This window comes from Anser brachyrhynchus (genome assembly GCF_964034855.1).
Source record: "Anser brachyrhynchus genome assembly, chromosome: 1".
In the NCBI taxonomy this organism is placed as follows: domain Eukaryota; kingdom Metazoa; phylum Chordata; class Aves; order Anseriformes; family Anatidae; genus Anser; species Anser brachyrhynchus.
Genome location: NC_137694.1, coordinates 45281907 through 45296021, shown reverse-complemented (window position 1 = coordinate 45296021; position 14115 = coordinate 45281907). Strand labels below are relative to the sequence as shown.

The window sequence follows — 14115 nt, the reverse complement described above, 5'->3', positions numbered from 1 at the left end:
TTAAGCATTAAAAAGCCACAGACAAAAATATTCCTTAAGATTTTATAAACATTTTAAATCTGGAACTTTTAAAAGTATAAATTGCTCAACTGGTATGTCAAGAAGCACTGACGAGGGAAGGGAAGTTAACAATAACAAACCATTTTAACACGGTGTCTCCCCATTCTGCTTGGAAAGGTGCTCCACCGAAAGAGGTGCAGGCTCTTCACATGACTGGTGTATCCAGCAGTGCTTGGCAAAACTTTAGCCAACAGAGATACTATTTACAAATCTTCATCATCGAAGGTCTCAGTGCACCTCAGCATCACAGTCTCATAATCAAACTGAAGATCTTCTTCCTGAAACGCCCCCCCAAAGCCAGGTAAGGTTAAAAAGCACAGGAGCTGATCGTGTTTCGAAGTGCTTGGTTGGTCAAGCGCTGGCAGGTGTCAGCTAATGTGCCTCCCTGAATCAGCAGCTTGTCAGTCAAGTGCCTGAGGTGCCTGACGAAGAATGTCTCAAATTCCCAACCAACTTCACTCTAAAAACGACAGGGCTTCACCCTGCCTCTATTTACATCATTTGGACTTACGTTACTGACTGTGGTAGCAAACATATCACGTAACAGGCTCTGAAGATACAAGAGCTTCCTCGAGCCCTTAACTTTTACTGACTTCAGGCTTTGCTGCTTTTAGCAATCGAAGGAAATGGTCTTCTTGACCAGCTTACAGAGCGTAAGTGGCTCTTGAGAAATCAAAGTCTATGAGATGAAAGCATTTGTGTCTGCAATCAATCCAGTCCACCTTCTGCATTGATGCAAGACTTGTCAGGGAAAGGCTGCTTTTAAAAATAGGTGATATTTATAAAATGTATAGCTTAAGGAGCACTAAATTGCTCTTGCTTGCAAAATGACTCATCTAAAATCTGTAATTTTAAAAGAAAGCGTGCATCTGAAGATGCAAAGGTACTCAATACAATTTAGAAAAAAAGCAGACTTCCACTTAGATACTTTAAAAACTTTGAACCTCAATCCAAATAAACTTTTAGTGCCTTTACTGCTTAGCATCTCTTGTTATGTTGTCTCATGACAACAGCTCTGGACAGCTGACAAGATTGTTTAACTATTCCCACGCTCAGCAATATTTCTGTACCATGTAGCTTCCATGCTCCTGTTGTCATTTTTGGGCCAATGTCCTTTTAAGAGCACTCCCTTTCTTTGTCCAGACGATTTCCTCCCTCCTCCTGTGTGATTCTTTCTCAAGCATTTTACATCACTGGGGTGCGTGACCTTGGCAGCCCTGAGCACCAGGGCCGTAGCTCAAGAGGAGCTGTGACTACAAACCAGCAGATGCGCACAACCCAACAATACTTTGTACCTGGATAGTTAACTGCAAATGGCATAACACAGAACTGGCATGTACTGAGCAGCAATAAAATGCGTCACCTCACCAGCTCTGCAGATGGGAGGGAAGGAGACCACAGGCTGCCTTTCACACTTAGTCGGGTACACGTTGGTTACCTTGCCTTAGCACTTTACCTGCTGCCCACCTCTGTATCATCTACCATGTGTGTGCACAGTGCATCAGGACTTCACTTACCTCGGGATAACCCATGCCACCAGCACTGCCCAGACTCCTGGGCTGGTGTACTGGCACCGCGTCGGAGAAGTGGAACAGTCTGCAGGGACTCAGTGACACCCACAAGGTAAGCAAGTTACTTGTCTCGTAACCCAGACAAGTCCAGGAGTCTCCAGAGCCCTGAGTAAACCAATTTCTGGGCTAAGCTGTGTAGCCTACACTGAGCTCTCTGCTGCTGCCAGAGTTAGTGTTTCAAGCTAGCTGAAATGTTCCCTAGGCCCACTCAGCAGTCACTTCCCTAACTGCCTCCAACTATTTGCTCAGAGACAGAGCAGAATTTCTGCTCACAAAACAAAAAACTCTTGTCAGTTGTATTTTTTTCCCCTCTTGGCAGGGCTCTCTAGATGTGCTGTACTGCAGTTATCTAAACCAAAACAGATTGCAACCTTCATATTATCAGTACGCTCTAGCCTGGGTGATTTCTGCTCAGACTCCCTTTTTATTGTCTCATCACAGACAACCCAAAGGTACTGGAAAAAAAAAAGTGCACAGTCTTTTACTTCCTTTTGGATGTGCAGTTCTCAGTCAACTGCCAGTCTGCTGTATTTCACTACCACTCATGCCACAGTCTGGGAGCTGTGAGATGGGCTTGGGCTCCCGTATAACAATACAGCACCAAGCAGGAGGACAAAAGCAGCATCAAGGCATGACAACCACAACTCAAAAATACTCTATCTTGCCTACAGTTGATCTTTTTTTTCTAAGCATCTTCAGTTCATGGTCATTTACATAAACACAGGAAGAGCCTTGTTTTCATGCAGAACACAGTAATTCACAGACCAAAGGGCTGTGTAGATCAGCGCCTTGTCTCTGACAATGGCCAGGAGTGGATGTTTAGACAAGAAGTGCAAGAATATAGCATACAACATGCTCTGTTCCATAATACGTGCTGCTGCATTCTGGCACACCGTGCTGTGAGGAGGTTCTGAGCTGGCAATTGTATCTAGACTTTCAGGTATACTGTCAATGGCCTGATTGGACTATGTTGTTTTCATTTCATTGGGTGCTTTCTACTTCTGGTCTTACAGCAATGAACAATCATTCTGTGTACCAAATCCATTTAGGATCAAAATTCTCTCATGCTACCCCTCAGTCTTTTTTGCTGAAGAGCCCTACTCTAGTAGCTCCTGTTTAATAGCTTTTGCTGCGTCTGCTGCCATACTCTGAACCCCCTCTAGTGCTAATATCTCCATGAGATAGTGGGAACCAAACTATGTGAGAGTTTTATGCGAGTGTTTTAGGAAGTGGTGTAATACTAGTTTCTGTTTTGTGTGTTTTGTTTTTTTTTTTGGGGGTGGGGGGTGGGGGCTGGGTCTCAATTACCCTTCATCACAAACATTGTTTTCTTTAAAGGAACGTCTGCTCATGTAACAGAGAGCAGGTGGAAGCTGAATGATAGCAAAAAAAAAAAGATAGAACAGTGGCCATTGCAGAGGCACAACCAACTCTGAGCCCAAACAAGCATGTTCTTGCTGAGGGATCTCTCCCTTTTGGTCCTCTACCCATGTGTGAGATCTCAGATACCTCCTTGGCAGGAGGACAAGAACAGGAGGAAGAACACTGCAAATACAAAGGCTTCTGGCTCAGTGAACCTGCAACAGCAGGCTGAGGGTAAGGCACAGCACAGCAGCTGCTTTCTTTTAAGAGCTGTTCTCTTTTAAGAGCATAATTACCCTGCTCTTAAGGCCTGCCAGACAGGGGCTGAGGGTAGGGAACCTGGCATCAAGACAAAGCACAAGCTGGTCCCTATTGAGCTCAGAATCAAGAGGCTTTTAGTTATGGAGAGAGCAGGCACAGCTTTACCTGCTTACATGAGATCACTCAAGCTTTTCAACCTGCAACTTCAATTAATAAAACAATAATAATAAAAAAAATCATGTAATTTGGATTTTTAGTAAGATTCTAAGTAATAATGACACCTCAAACCTTGTGTCTTACAGAGGCAATCCTAGTGACCTTTGGAATGACACATCTGAAGTGATAAACCCCAAGCTCTTGTTTTAGAAATTCTGGACAATATGATCTGAAGCATGGAAAACAGAAATTCCTTCCTGACAGTGACAGAAACAGACTGCTCCTTCTGTAAGGAACCCTGTGGCAAAGCTTACCTGGCAAAACTGTGCATTAGCAAAGAAAAGGCTTTTTAGGAAGTCAGTGATCTGCAGATAGAGTCTGTGGTCATCCTCTGGATTTTCAGAAGTGTAGCTTGCAAATGCTGAACTGAAAATGGAACCCAAAGTTATGTTTAAGGTCTCGTTCCCTCTTTTCTCCTCCTATTTATTTTCCCTCCTCCATATTTTACTTATAAATTAAAGAAGACAAGTTGTTTTCAAGACAAACCTGATAATAAAGACAATGGGTATAAAAGATAGGGAGGAGTGGAGGTGTATGTAGGGAGGAGATATTGTCTAACAAATGAGAGGAAGATATTAAGAACAGAACTGCAGTACAAGAAGCCACTGTCACAACAAAGAGATCCACTGATGCATTACAGCTGTGGTAACTGTTTTAGGGAAGAGTATACATCCCTTGTAACAGAGAGCAACAATGGCTATTTAGTAGAGTATTTTGTAGGCTTGTTCAGAGGAGCAATACTGTCTTCTTTTGTAAAGTCTTTGAGAGAACACAATAAAAACGTGGTCATGAAATGACACAGCTGTCACTGGCAAGTTTGGTAATGGGCAACATTGGTAACAAGCTCAGATAATCACTCTGCACTTCACCTCCATATTCTCCCTGGGATCTTACAAGGTTCTGCCACCACACCTCTGTCTGGAATTAAAAGGCATAGGGTGATAGGAAAAAGAAGGGAACAGGATAAATGTTGTCTACTGAAATACTAATCTAGTTTGGGGCTAAAACAAGACTGCAAAGATGATGGTAATACATTGCAGTATTAACGAATACTTGTTTCAAAAGCAAACAGCAATTGTGACCTAATCAATGTCATTTAGTGGATACATGCTTTGTTAAAGCCGTATGATGTATTCAGGAGTATTCTGATCAACAGTCTGAACAACGTTATTTCCATTCATGCTGTTCTGGAAGTGCAAAAAGGAATTGGGGAGAAATAGTGAAGATGCATGCTAAAGATGTGTGCATTTCTAAGTATGGAAAAATAAGTAAAAACTGGGTCAAAAAAGGGATTAAACACTACTTGGAAAGAGAAAAAAAAACTGAGACTAAGCAGCAAGAATACATAAGAGAGGAGTCAATGTGATTTTCCTCTTGAGGAAAGAAACCCTTTTCTTTCTTTGGTCTAATGGGAAAATCAAAGGCAATGCTAGTTTTGTATCTGACATGTTCTTTCCTAGGTAACTGTGATCTGACCTGCAGAGGAAAAACCTATTATTATTTAATAGGTCTTGTGTTTCTTTGATGTTACTGCTCAGGTCAACTGCACTTTAGCTTGATCACCTCCTTCTGATGAAATTAGAGTACTTGAAAAAGGTTAAGAGAGACATTATTAAAAAATATATTATTTTTGTCTCATTAAGTGAGAGTACAGTTCATGATTAGCTGACTTATCCAGTGAATGCCTTATGGTCCTCATAGACCTGGTAAGTGAGAGAGAAAAGGAAAACATTAAAAATCTTGTAATTTGAAAGATGTAAAGCTATGCAGAGTGGAGGAAAAAAAAATAGAAGGGTTTATCCATTTATCCAGAAGGAAGACTCCTGGATTTACCAGAAAGAGTCACTAACAGTGCCCTGGTTACCCCAAAGTGACTGGGCACTCTCAGTAAGCGAGTCTTCCTGGTTTTGCTATAATGCTTATTAATCATTTCACTCATACACCTTAAGAGACAGTACTATTGTGAGCACAATTGCCGCATGCTACTATTTTAACCATCTACTAAAAGTTAGGCATAAAAAAGAGAATTAGGCTATTGACTTATTCCATGCAAACTTGCTGTGGAGTATTGACTGTCGGCTATTAAGTTATTCTGTCTCATAAAAGGGGTGGGTTTGTAATTTACCTCTGGCTAGACGTTCCCTGAGTCTCATTTGTGTCAAGGAAACCAGCAGCAACATCAAACGCATCTTCAAACATTACCTGTCAGAGAAAACACTTTGAATGTCAATATATCCAGCCACTAAACAGTTTTACCTAGGGCATAATTTTTAATAATTAAGTCTTTAAAAGCATGATATTCCTTCTTTCCATTTAACGGGTATGTTTACTGCTACAGTAAACCTACAAGGTTTTGCGGAGACAGGAATAAGGAGGTGTAGCTATATTTCATGACTAGGAACACAAGGTTAGTCCGTTCCCTTAGGCCTGTGCTTCAACCTCCAAGAATTAGACCTGCATTACATCTCCCAAAACATCAGTAAAAGCATGAATTTTAACAGTGCTTTTCAGACTTGACTGTAGGCTGTTGCATTGTTTATGGCTGGGGATCTCAGCTGTATCAGCCATTCTCCACAAATCCAATTCCAGTGTACGGTCTGGCTTACAAAGGAGTTTGGATTCTCCATGTGACAGACCAATAAGCTCATTAGTTCACTTTGCCATAATGTAGATCACACACTTTCTGTGCCAGAAAGTACTGTACGTGCAACATCCCCATGACATTTGTTAAGTAGGTCAGCAAAATGAATTGCCTAAGCGTCCTGTGACTCAAAAAGAGCTCATCAATGCAATGCACATATCTGCTAAAGGTGAACCTCTGTCCTTCCCTTGCAACTAGTAAAATTACACACATCTTTGAGCAGCTAGTTGCTTAAGTAATCAGAGCTCCAGAACAGTTTAGGAAGAGTTGGCTGCTATTTGATTTTTTTTTTTTTTTTAAACACATGCCCTGGCCTACATAGTCGCTGAATTCTTGGCTCTGCAGAAATGCATGGAATGGGCAGTCACTAGTCCTGTATCATTGAAACTGGCCTACAAATACTTTCTTTTGGCTACCAAGTGCTTTGATTACCAGGGGAAAAAAAAAAAAAGCAGGCAGGAACACTACAATTCTTGGGAAGCCAGGCATTTCTTCTGGATTTAGCTCACGTGTCCTCCTTGGAGGACTTGCAAAGAACAGCAACTGTATAATCCTTCCTTCTCCTGACTCCTGGGCAAGTTAGAGCAAACTTTAAACTGTTGCCTAGCACAGAAACTCCACGGGTAAGTGAAGACCAGCAGGATTACTGCCACAGCACTCCTAGAGCTTGCTTTATATCTTACTAAGAGAGAATTTGATGCAGACGTTTACTCAGACTGTTTATTGTCTCCACATATGCATTCAAGTGGTCTTGGGAAAGCTTAATTACAACTACTGTATGGCTCCAATTAAAAGCTGCAGTGCCAATTAGCAACTTGGCTTGGGTTTCAGAAGCAGAGGATGTGTGTTACTGAGCACTTACTTCCTCCGGTGTAGAGACCGAGGAACCACTGGCTTCCTCACTGTTACCTTGACTGTCCCTCACGTCACCATCAGTGCACGCAGGTTCTTGGCAAGCAGCCTTCGGATCCAGGAGGAAATCTCTCTGGCTACAGTACTGCAAGATGCTGTCTCTCCTTTCTTCAGAAAGTTCTTGCCAGAGGTGTGAAATAGCCATGGAGACCACAGGAAGAGGTGCCTCCTTAGTGCAAACAACTCCATGCTCTATCAGCAGGTCTACTGTGTGCTTATAAACATACAGGTACCTGTAAGGAAAGGAAAAGGAGCATCTCAAGACCAAGCTATCACGCAGCCATCTGCTGCAAATCAGAGTGGAGGGACAAGACGTCCAGTGACAGCAGAACACCAAAGGCTTGACTCAGTCGCAACCTTGGCCATAGTCAATGCTGAGCTGTTGCAACGTATGTGGTGGAAATGACCTTCGCCCTTGCACAAGATGCAGTTCCTCATGTCAAGTTTTAGAAGATCTAAAAGCAAAACAAACCGTTGTGAAACAGCGGACCACAGACGACAACAGATAAACCATGCTGACAAACCGAGCCCTTCTGAGCACTCCTGCCTGAGCCAGCTGGTCTCAGAGCAGAGGTGGTGATCTCCCTTCAGCTCAGGATGCCAGTTAAGGAATCTTCCCAGGGACTGAGTGACTGCTTGGTATTTGGGAGGTAAGCCAAGGATATAATTAACATTACCTCAGATTAGCAATTAAACTTTGACTTTGCAGATAAGTAACTACTGTGCAACGTTTGTTGTTAAACAATTGAATTGACACCTCAATAGACCTGTCTAATAAAGTTGCTGTGCTGAACCTACCTGACTGTTGTAGCTGTTACCCAGAAAGATCCTGTCATGCGATCACAACCATCAGGAGAGCAGGGAGTAGCTGTGATTCGAGACTACTTCACCGACTTCTCCCTCTAAGACTTCATACAATTATTGAATGTTGCCCAACACTGCCAGAAGATTTTAGCAACGCTGTTCTGCCAAGATTTCATCTGCAAAAGGCAGGCTCCAGCCAGAGCCTCAGCAGGATTGCCTCAGAACAGAAGCTCCGGGCTGCTACGGGCTGTACTTGTTGCAGAGGCAAACCTCATTCTGGCATTTCATAAATTTTGCATACTTGCTTTTTTATCCTGAGGCTCTTGCACTGCAAGTCACTTTTTATACTTTTACTGGCATTGCAGTACTCATAAACTCTTGGCTGAGGTCATACCCTGATGCATTAGGTACTGCACATGCAGACAGAAAGAGACTATCCTGGGCCTGGAAGGTCTGACTCTGGGCATGGGAGCTCAGTTTCCTCCACTTTACATCTGACACTGACTTCTGTGATGTCTATCATAAAATTGCCAATTGAACATTAATGTTGTAATTTCAACCTGGTGACCAAACCACAGGAAGAGCCTGCTTCTTCTGTTGGCACCGTGTGGCACACTGAACCAGGGGTAATGACGCCTACTTTAGAAAGCAGCACTGAAGGTTAGTTTATGTTGATTAGATTATTAGAGCCTCTTGGACGAAACTAACAAGTTCATAGGAGCAAAAAGCAAGAGCTCTATAAACAGCAGTCATTGTTACTAAGTTTTACTGGGCTCAGGATGATTCCCTGGAAGATGTCCCAGTCAGGCACATTTCCTGACTAACTCAACTACTGAACAAGAAATAAACTCCAAAGAGCTGTCTCTTGGTTGTTGTAAATATTTGTTTTAGTAAACCAATATTGAAAATATAAAATAATCCCACACACAAACATGTTTAACCTCCAATTTCCATGCTGTGAAGTATTTTCCAACATTTTTATGGCAAATACCATAAGGGGGATAAGTGTTCTCACATCAGCTGCTGCCCTCACCAAGAATTCTGAGCAGTTTCTCAAACAGCTCCAAACGAAGGCTCTGGAGTTTCTCAAACAAAGCACGAATCACCATTAGACTGCTTGCTAAAGAAAATAACCTTGGACTAACCATGACTCAACAACTTCCTTCCCAGCTGGAAGGACACAACCACACTTTGCACAGGACGGAGCAGTGCCTAGTCCTAGCAGCTGTAGCTGCAGGACGTGGCTAGAAGGAAAAACTCTGTAGAAGCTCAATGTCTTTCAGATGCTGCCCAAATAACGCGACCAGACTATCACCAAGAAGCTGTTTTGTTTGCTGAAGTCTCCCTACTATTTTATGCATGTTGTCATTGATCATTTTGTGAGAAGAATTAGCCTAGAACCAAGTGCAGCCTGCAATAAAGCAGCAGGGTAAGTGCCCAGAGCCCACAGAGCCCTACAAAGGCCCTGGTCTACACTGTCAGTGAAGAAGGGGAAAGACAAGTGTTTATGGCTCCGTTATGCAGCCTTTGATGAAGTAGGGCTTCCTTCCCCCAAAAAAGCTTGATTCAGCACATTTCAAGGTCTTGCAAATGATACCTTACCAGAGCCATCTCTGGCTCTCGCAGGAGCAAAAGCAGGCACAGTAGCGGTAGGCTGGTGCCATCTGCTGGCAGAGCTGCAGTCTCGTTTTGATGAATAATCCAATGAGAAATTTATAAAAACACACCAGTTCAATGAAAAAAACAAAAGAAACCACGTAAATTTATCGTGGTGAAGCTCTAGAAGAGCACTGACACACTTGAACGTTTTTTTCCCCTCTTTCTTAAGAATGGGTGGAAAAAATCCACTTGGATTTTCCAAGGCTGGGAGAGCAGGGGGCTGACAGGTTGCTTGGAGTCCATTCACATGGCAGCCATGGGCAAGGGAACTTGGAGGTGCTCAAGCTTCATTGCCAACAGGGCCAAAGTTGCTGGCACAAGGCTTCTGCAAGGCAGATGCAGGCTCCAGGGGGGTTTCATGTACAGCAGCGACTGGATGCAGTGTTAATGCAAATGAAAAAAATGAAGGCGAGTTGGGGTGCACCTACCGTTCAAATTCCACCAGCTCTGGGGAAGAAGTGCTTGGGTACTGGCTAAATACTGGCTTCCCATCCTCTTCCATTGTTTGTTTTTCACATTCTTGTATCAAATACAAGATGGTGGAATCACTCTCACTCACAGCTCCTGAGGGTGACGCAGTGCTGAAAAGAACACACAGGAAAAAAAGCCAAATAAACAACTTCTTAACTGGATTAATAACATCCTTGTCATGGTCACTCCAGAGTCCAGAGTCCAGGACCATTCTTCCTAAGCTGGTTTTCCCTCCTCCTTTTGCTTTGCAAGCAAACTAGGCCTGTGGTGGAGACAAGCTGTGCAGGAGGTTAAAGGAATACAAGCACTGATTGGAAATGAGACCAACAAGATGCACAGAGTGCTCATGCAGTGCGTGGGACTAGAGAGGTCCACGTGAAATCTCTTCATCTTTTCCTCATGATGAAAGGCCTCTGCTTGGAAATTCAGTAACAATGACAAAAAGGCTCAGAGATGCTGGAATGGAAGCAAATGCAAAGTATTATCCTATTTCCTTGATTAGTATAAGCCCTTACCTGTGATTGTTGAAGTACCTCTTGACATATTCCTCCTTGACTTCCTCCAGGCTGGACGGGTTCCCCTCCTCCAGACTGAAGGACTCTGTTGTCAGCAGAAAAGTAACTGTCATATCAGTGGAGCATTTGGCTTCCCTCTCATCCTCAATCCCAATCAAGCAGAATAATTCTAACAACTGGTCCTTCACGAGCCAGAGCTCTTCATTAGACAAAAGTGATGTGAAATAACACCCCTCTGCCTCTCCTACAATGAAACTGGCATTACTGGGAGTTTCTGAGCATTGAGGAACTCAGAATCTAATGCTGTCTTCGTAACATTGACAGAACTGATGGTGAAAGCAACTAGCAAATCAGAAGTCCAGGCAAGTACCAGTCAATTCAGTATTTCACGATTGCCATGTAATGAGCAAATTGCACATAAAAACTCCTGACAACCAACTCTGTGATTCAGCAACAGTATGAATTGTACCTGTATGTAAGTAAATCAAAGGGGAAGTTTACCTCAGAACTCTCTTCAACCAGCCCCACTGCTTGTGATGCCTTCAGATTTGCACTGTCAAACTACTCCTTCTGCCTGTGACTTTTACATGTTACCCCAGGACGTGGGTTCAGAGGAGTTTGATTCTTTAAGCACCATGACTTTTAATTGATGAAAATTACTGGAGGTGCAAGTTGCATGAATAGCAACGTGTTTCTTCTATCTGACCATATTTTGGAGACTTGAAAGGATGTAAAAACGTGTCCAAAGCCTCTACCAAATCGGCACCCAGTCCTACTTGCTGCCACTGGAGGCAGTGGCCAGCACCAGTAAGCAGTTGGCAACACTGGCAGGGCGCGAAGCCCAGCAGTGGGAGCTGCCTCCCTCCACTGCCACCAGCACGTGCCAGAGCTGCACGATGTCAGCAGCAGTGGAGAAGTGCGTGAAGACAACCTGCCCAGCTGAAAGGGAAAGCAAAACCCACATCATCTCTTACCTGTTTCTACTGGAGTAAACGTGTAACTAAAGGCTTCCACTTCCTACACTTTTGTGAGCAAATTCTCAACAGATTCTTCTCTGCTCCTCCTGTAACTCAAACCAGATGCTGCTTTTTGAAGCTTAAGCTCTGGCTGTGCTTGGTTTGCAGTGCTGGGTGCTTGTGGCAGCTGTGACTCCCGCTGTGCTGTGGCTGGGAGCGCACACGCTCCTGCAGCCCTCGGAGCCCACAGAGGCAGCCTGGGGACCCACGCCAGCCCCAGGCTGGCTGGGCAGGAGGCAGTGGGGTGAACGGACAGCACCCTGCCCCAGCTGCCTGCTGCTGTGGGACAGCAGACATCACTTGTTTCCTTCCTCTGCGTGGCCCAGGAATGACTGGGGACCTCTGAGGTACAGTGCTCAGTGGGTTGATAGACACTGTGCTGTCCCTTACTTACTGCTACAAATAGTCACACTGAAGTCTGATCCTCAATGGGAGCAGCCACGCACCCGCCTCTATTTAACAAAGAAATAAAAACCACATCCAGGCAAATGCTTGCAGTACCTTTCATCTTCAGCAAAGAACCCAAGGTTTGCTCCAGCTCCTGGATGTATTTCTTAGCCTTACACAAAACCTGATACTAAACAAACAAAACAAAACAAGACAAGACAAAACAAAAAAAAAAAGATCAGAACTGACTGCTCTCTGCTCTGACTGGATTCATGTTTTAACATGCCTTAGTGTTTTTTTTTCCCCCACTTTTTCTTCATTATCTCGACGTCTCTGAGGAAACAACTGTGTTGTTTCACCAGCTTCCCATACCCTAATGAGAAGGGGAAAGAACCAAGAGCAGTGCAAAATTAAATATAAAATATAAATATTCTATAATATAGATACGTTATATAATGCATTAACATAATCCTGAGTCACATAGACATTTGCTACTTCAGTCTGATCTCTCACCAGCAGCTGTTCTTGTTTGGACCATTCCCTTCTTGAAGCTTGTCCAGAAATACCATGCCTGCAGCATGTCTTGTTGGATGTCTGCTGACTTAAGGCATGAGACTTTACCATTCACTTCTGATGAGGGTTTCAGTAGAAGCCCTTCCCATGTTCTACTCTCAACTACGCTGCCGTGAACTGGAGTAACTTCAACACTGCAAATCATTCCTTCATTATTTATAGCAGGCATAGTGAAGAATGTATGTCGATGCCTTTAAACATACCTACCCATCTCAAAAACATTTCAAGATTTACATGCTCAGAGAGAACATCCAGTCACCATGGACAAGAGGTCTATCTTGCAGAGCTTTCAAACCAGATATTCCAGCCAGGCATTAAACACTAAATTAGGATTAAGCTTCTGTATTTAAGCCCTTGAAGATACTGATCTTCCTTGGATCCCAGAAGTCATGCGATGGGCACGATACTATGAAACAGCAGTGCCAAGAACCGGTATGTGAAGATACTATGGTCAGATCAGACAAAACAAGTACCTGTTTAGTCTTGGTTTCCGGCGTTATGGTGACTTCAACCTAACTTGCACTTTCTTCAGAACATGGCAAACTGAACTCTTACCTCAAACTTCACGAGAGGTAAGGGGCCTGGTTGGCACAGGCCCCACAGAGCAGCATTTAGCATGCTCAGAACCTAAAGGCACTTTACAAGCATGATTACCATCTTAAACCATCATTTTACAAACTGGAAAACTGGAAGTAACCAATCTAAACAGGTTGGTGGCAGAGCTGTGAAGAAAAGGAATCCTGATGATTCTTCCTCTGCTTTGGGCACAGTATTATTCACCTTTTCAGTAGCACTTTTGGTTAATCTCTTCTTTATAAACCTTTTTTTTGATTAAGTAGTTTCTTAGTTTAGAAGAGGCCAGTTAACAGGTTTCTTTTTCTGCCTTATTTTTTCAGTGCCTTAAAGACAAAATGCACTTCAAAAGATGAGTTACTTTCTTCCCCGTAACAACTTCTGTCCCTAAATTCACTACTTCCAACTCCATACCGAAACGCTGTGAAATTAAGATAGTTTAATCATGGGACCCCTTGATCTGTCTCCAGAACACGACCAGGAGGAAGCTGCAAAAAAAACCACGTAAGAAGAGTGCAGACGAGCCACGCGATAAGCCCGTGACCCAGACCGCAGAGCCAGTAATTTGCTCAGGACGAGCTGCCAGCCGCAAAGAAAAAAGGATCCGGGAAAGCTGCCCGGAGTGAAATTACGCGTGTGCTGGCATCCCTGAAGGCACGGCGGCCACCCCAATGGATATAGCTCATGTAAACACGTGCGTACGGCAGCAACGGGCGAGAATCGCGCTCAGTGCTCCGCACCTTTGAGGCCGAGCTTTTTGCCCAGGCCGGCCCAGCCTCCTGCAGGACGCCGAAGAGCCCGGCCAGCGCTGCCTGGCGGCGCGCCTGCAACAAGCGTCTCCTCCCCGCGCGGGGCTGCGGCTCCCGCGGCTCCGGGTGCCCGGGGCGCAGCCTGACACACAGCCGGGGGCTGCCGCCCGCTGCCTCCATCGGCGGCCGCCGGGCACCACGGGCACGCCGACCGCAGCGCCCTGCCCGCGGGGTCGGCGCCCGCCCGCCACCGTCGCGCCTCTGCCCGGCCGCCCCCAGCAACACGTGGCGCACGTGGCGGGCGGCCAATGGGAGCGCGGCTGGAGCCCCGCGGCGGCCAATGGG

At 44.5% G+C, this 14115-nt stretch overlaps 1 protein-coding gene across 3 annotated transcripts; it reads right to left on the bottom strand.

The window, feature by feature from the left end:
- Nucleotides 1-55: 55 nt before the first annotated feature.
- STRA8 (stimulated by retinoic acid 8) lies at nucleotides 56-14082 on the bottom strand. 3 transcript variants are annotated; one of them, XM_080595739.1, is made up of 8 exons: nucleotides 13762-14082; nucleotides 11990-12065; nucleotides 10473-10557; nucleotides 9915-10067; nucleotides 6974-7256; nucleotides 5596-5672; nucleotides 3725-3836; nucleotides 56-338 (listed from the first exon to the last, which is right to left on the bottom strand). In XM_080595739.1, the coding sequence occupies exons 1-8, from the start codon at nucleotides 13948-13950 to the stop codon at nucleotides 264-266; spliced, it is 1050 nt and encodes a 349-aa protein (XP_080451865.1). In that variant the 5' UTR covers nucleotides 13951-14082; the 3' UTR covers nucleotides 56-263. The 3 variants fall into 3 exon arrangements, with proteins under 3 accessions (XP_080451865.1, XP_080451866.1, XP_080451867.1); XM_080595740.1 differs by lacking the exon at nucleotides 13762-14082 and adding an exon at nucleotides 12389-13714 and having other exon boundaries at nucleotides 57-338; XM_080595741.1 differs by lacking the exons at nucleotides 56-338; nucleotides 3725-3836 and adding an exon at nucleotides 3876-5173.
- Between the last annotated feature and the right edge of the window lie 33 nt (nucleotides 14083-14115).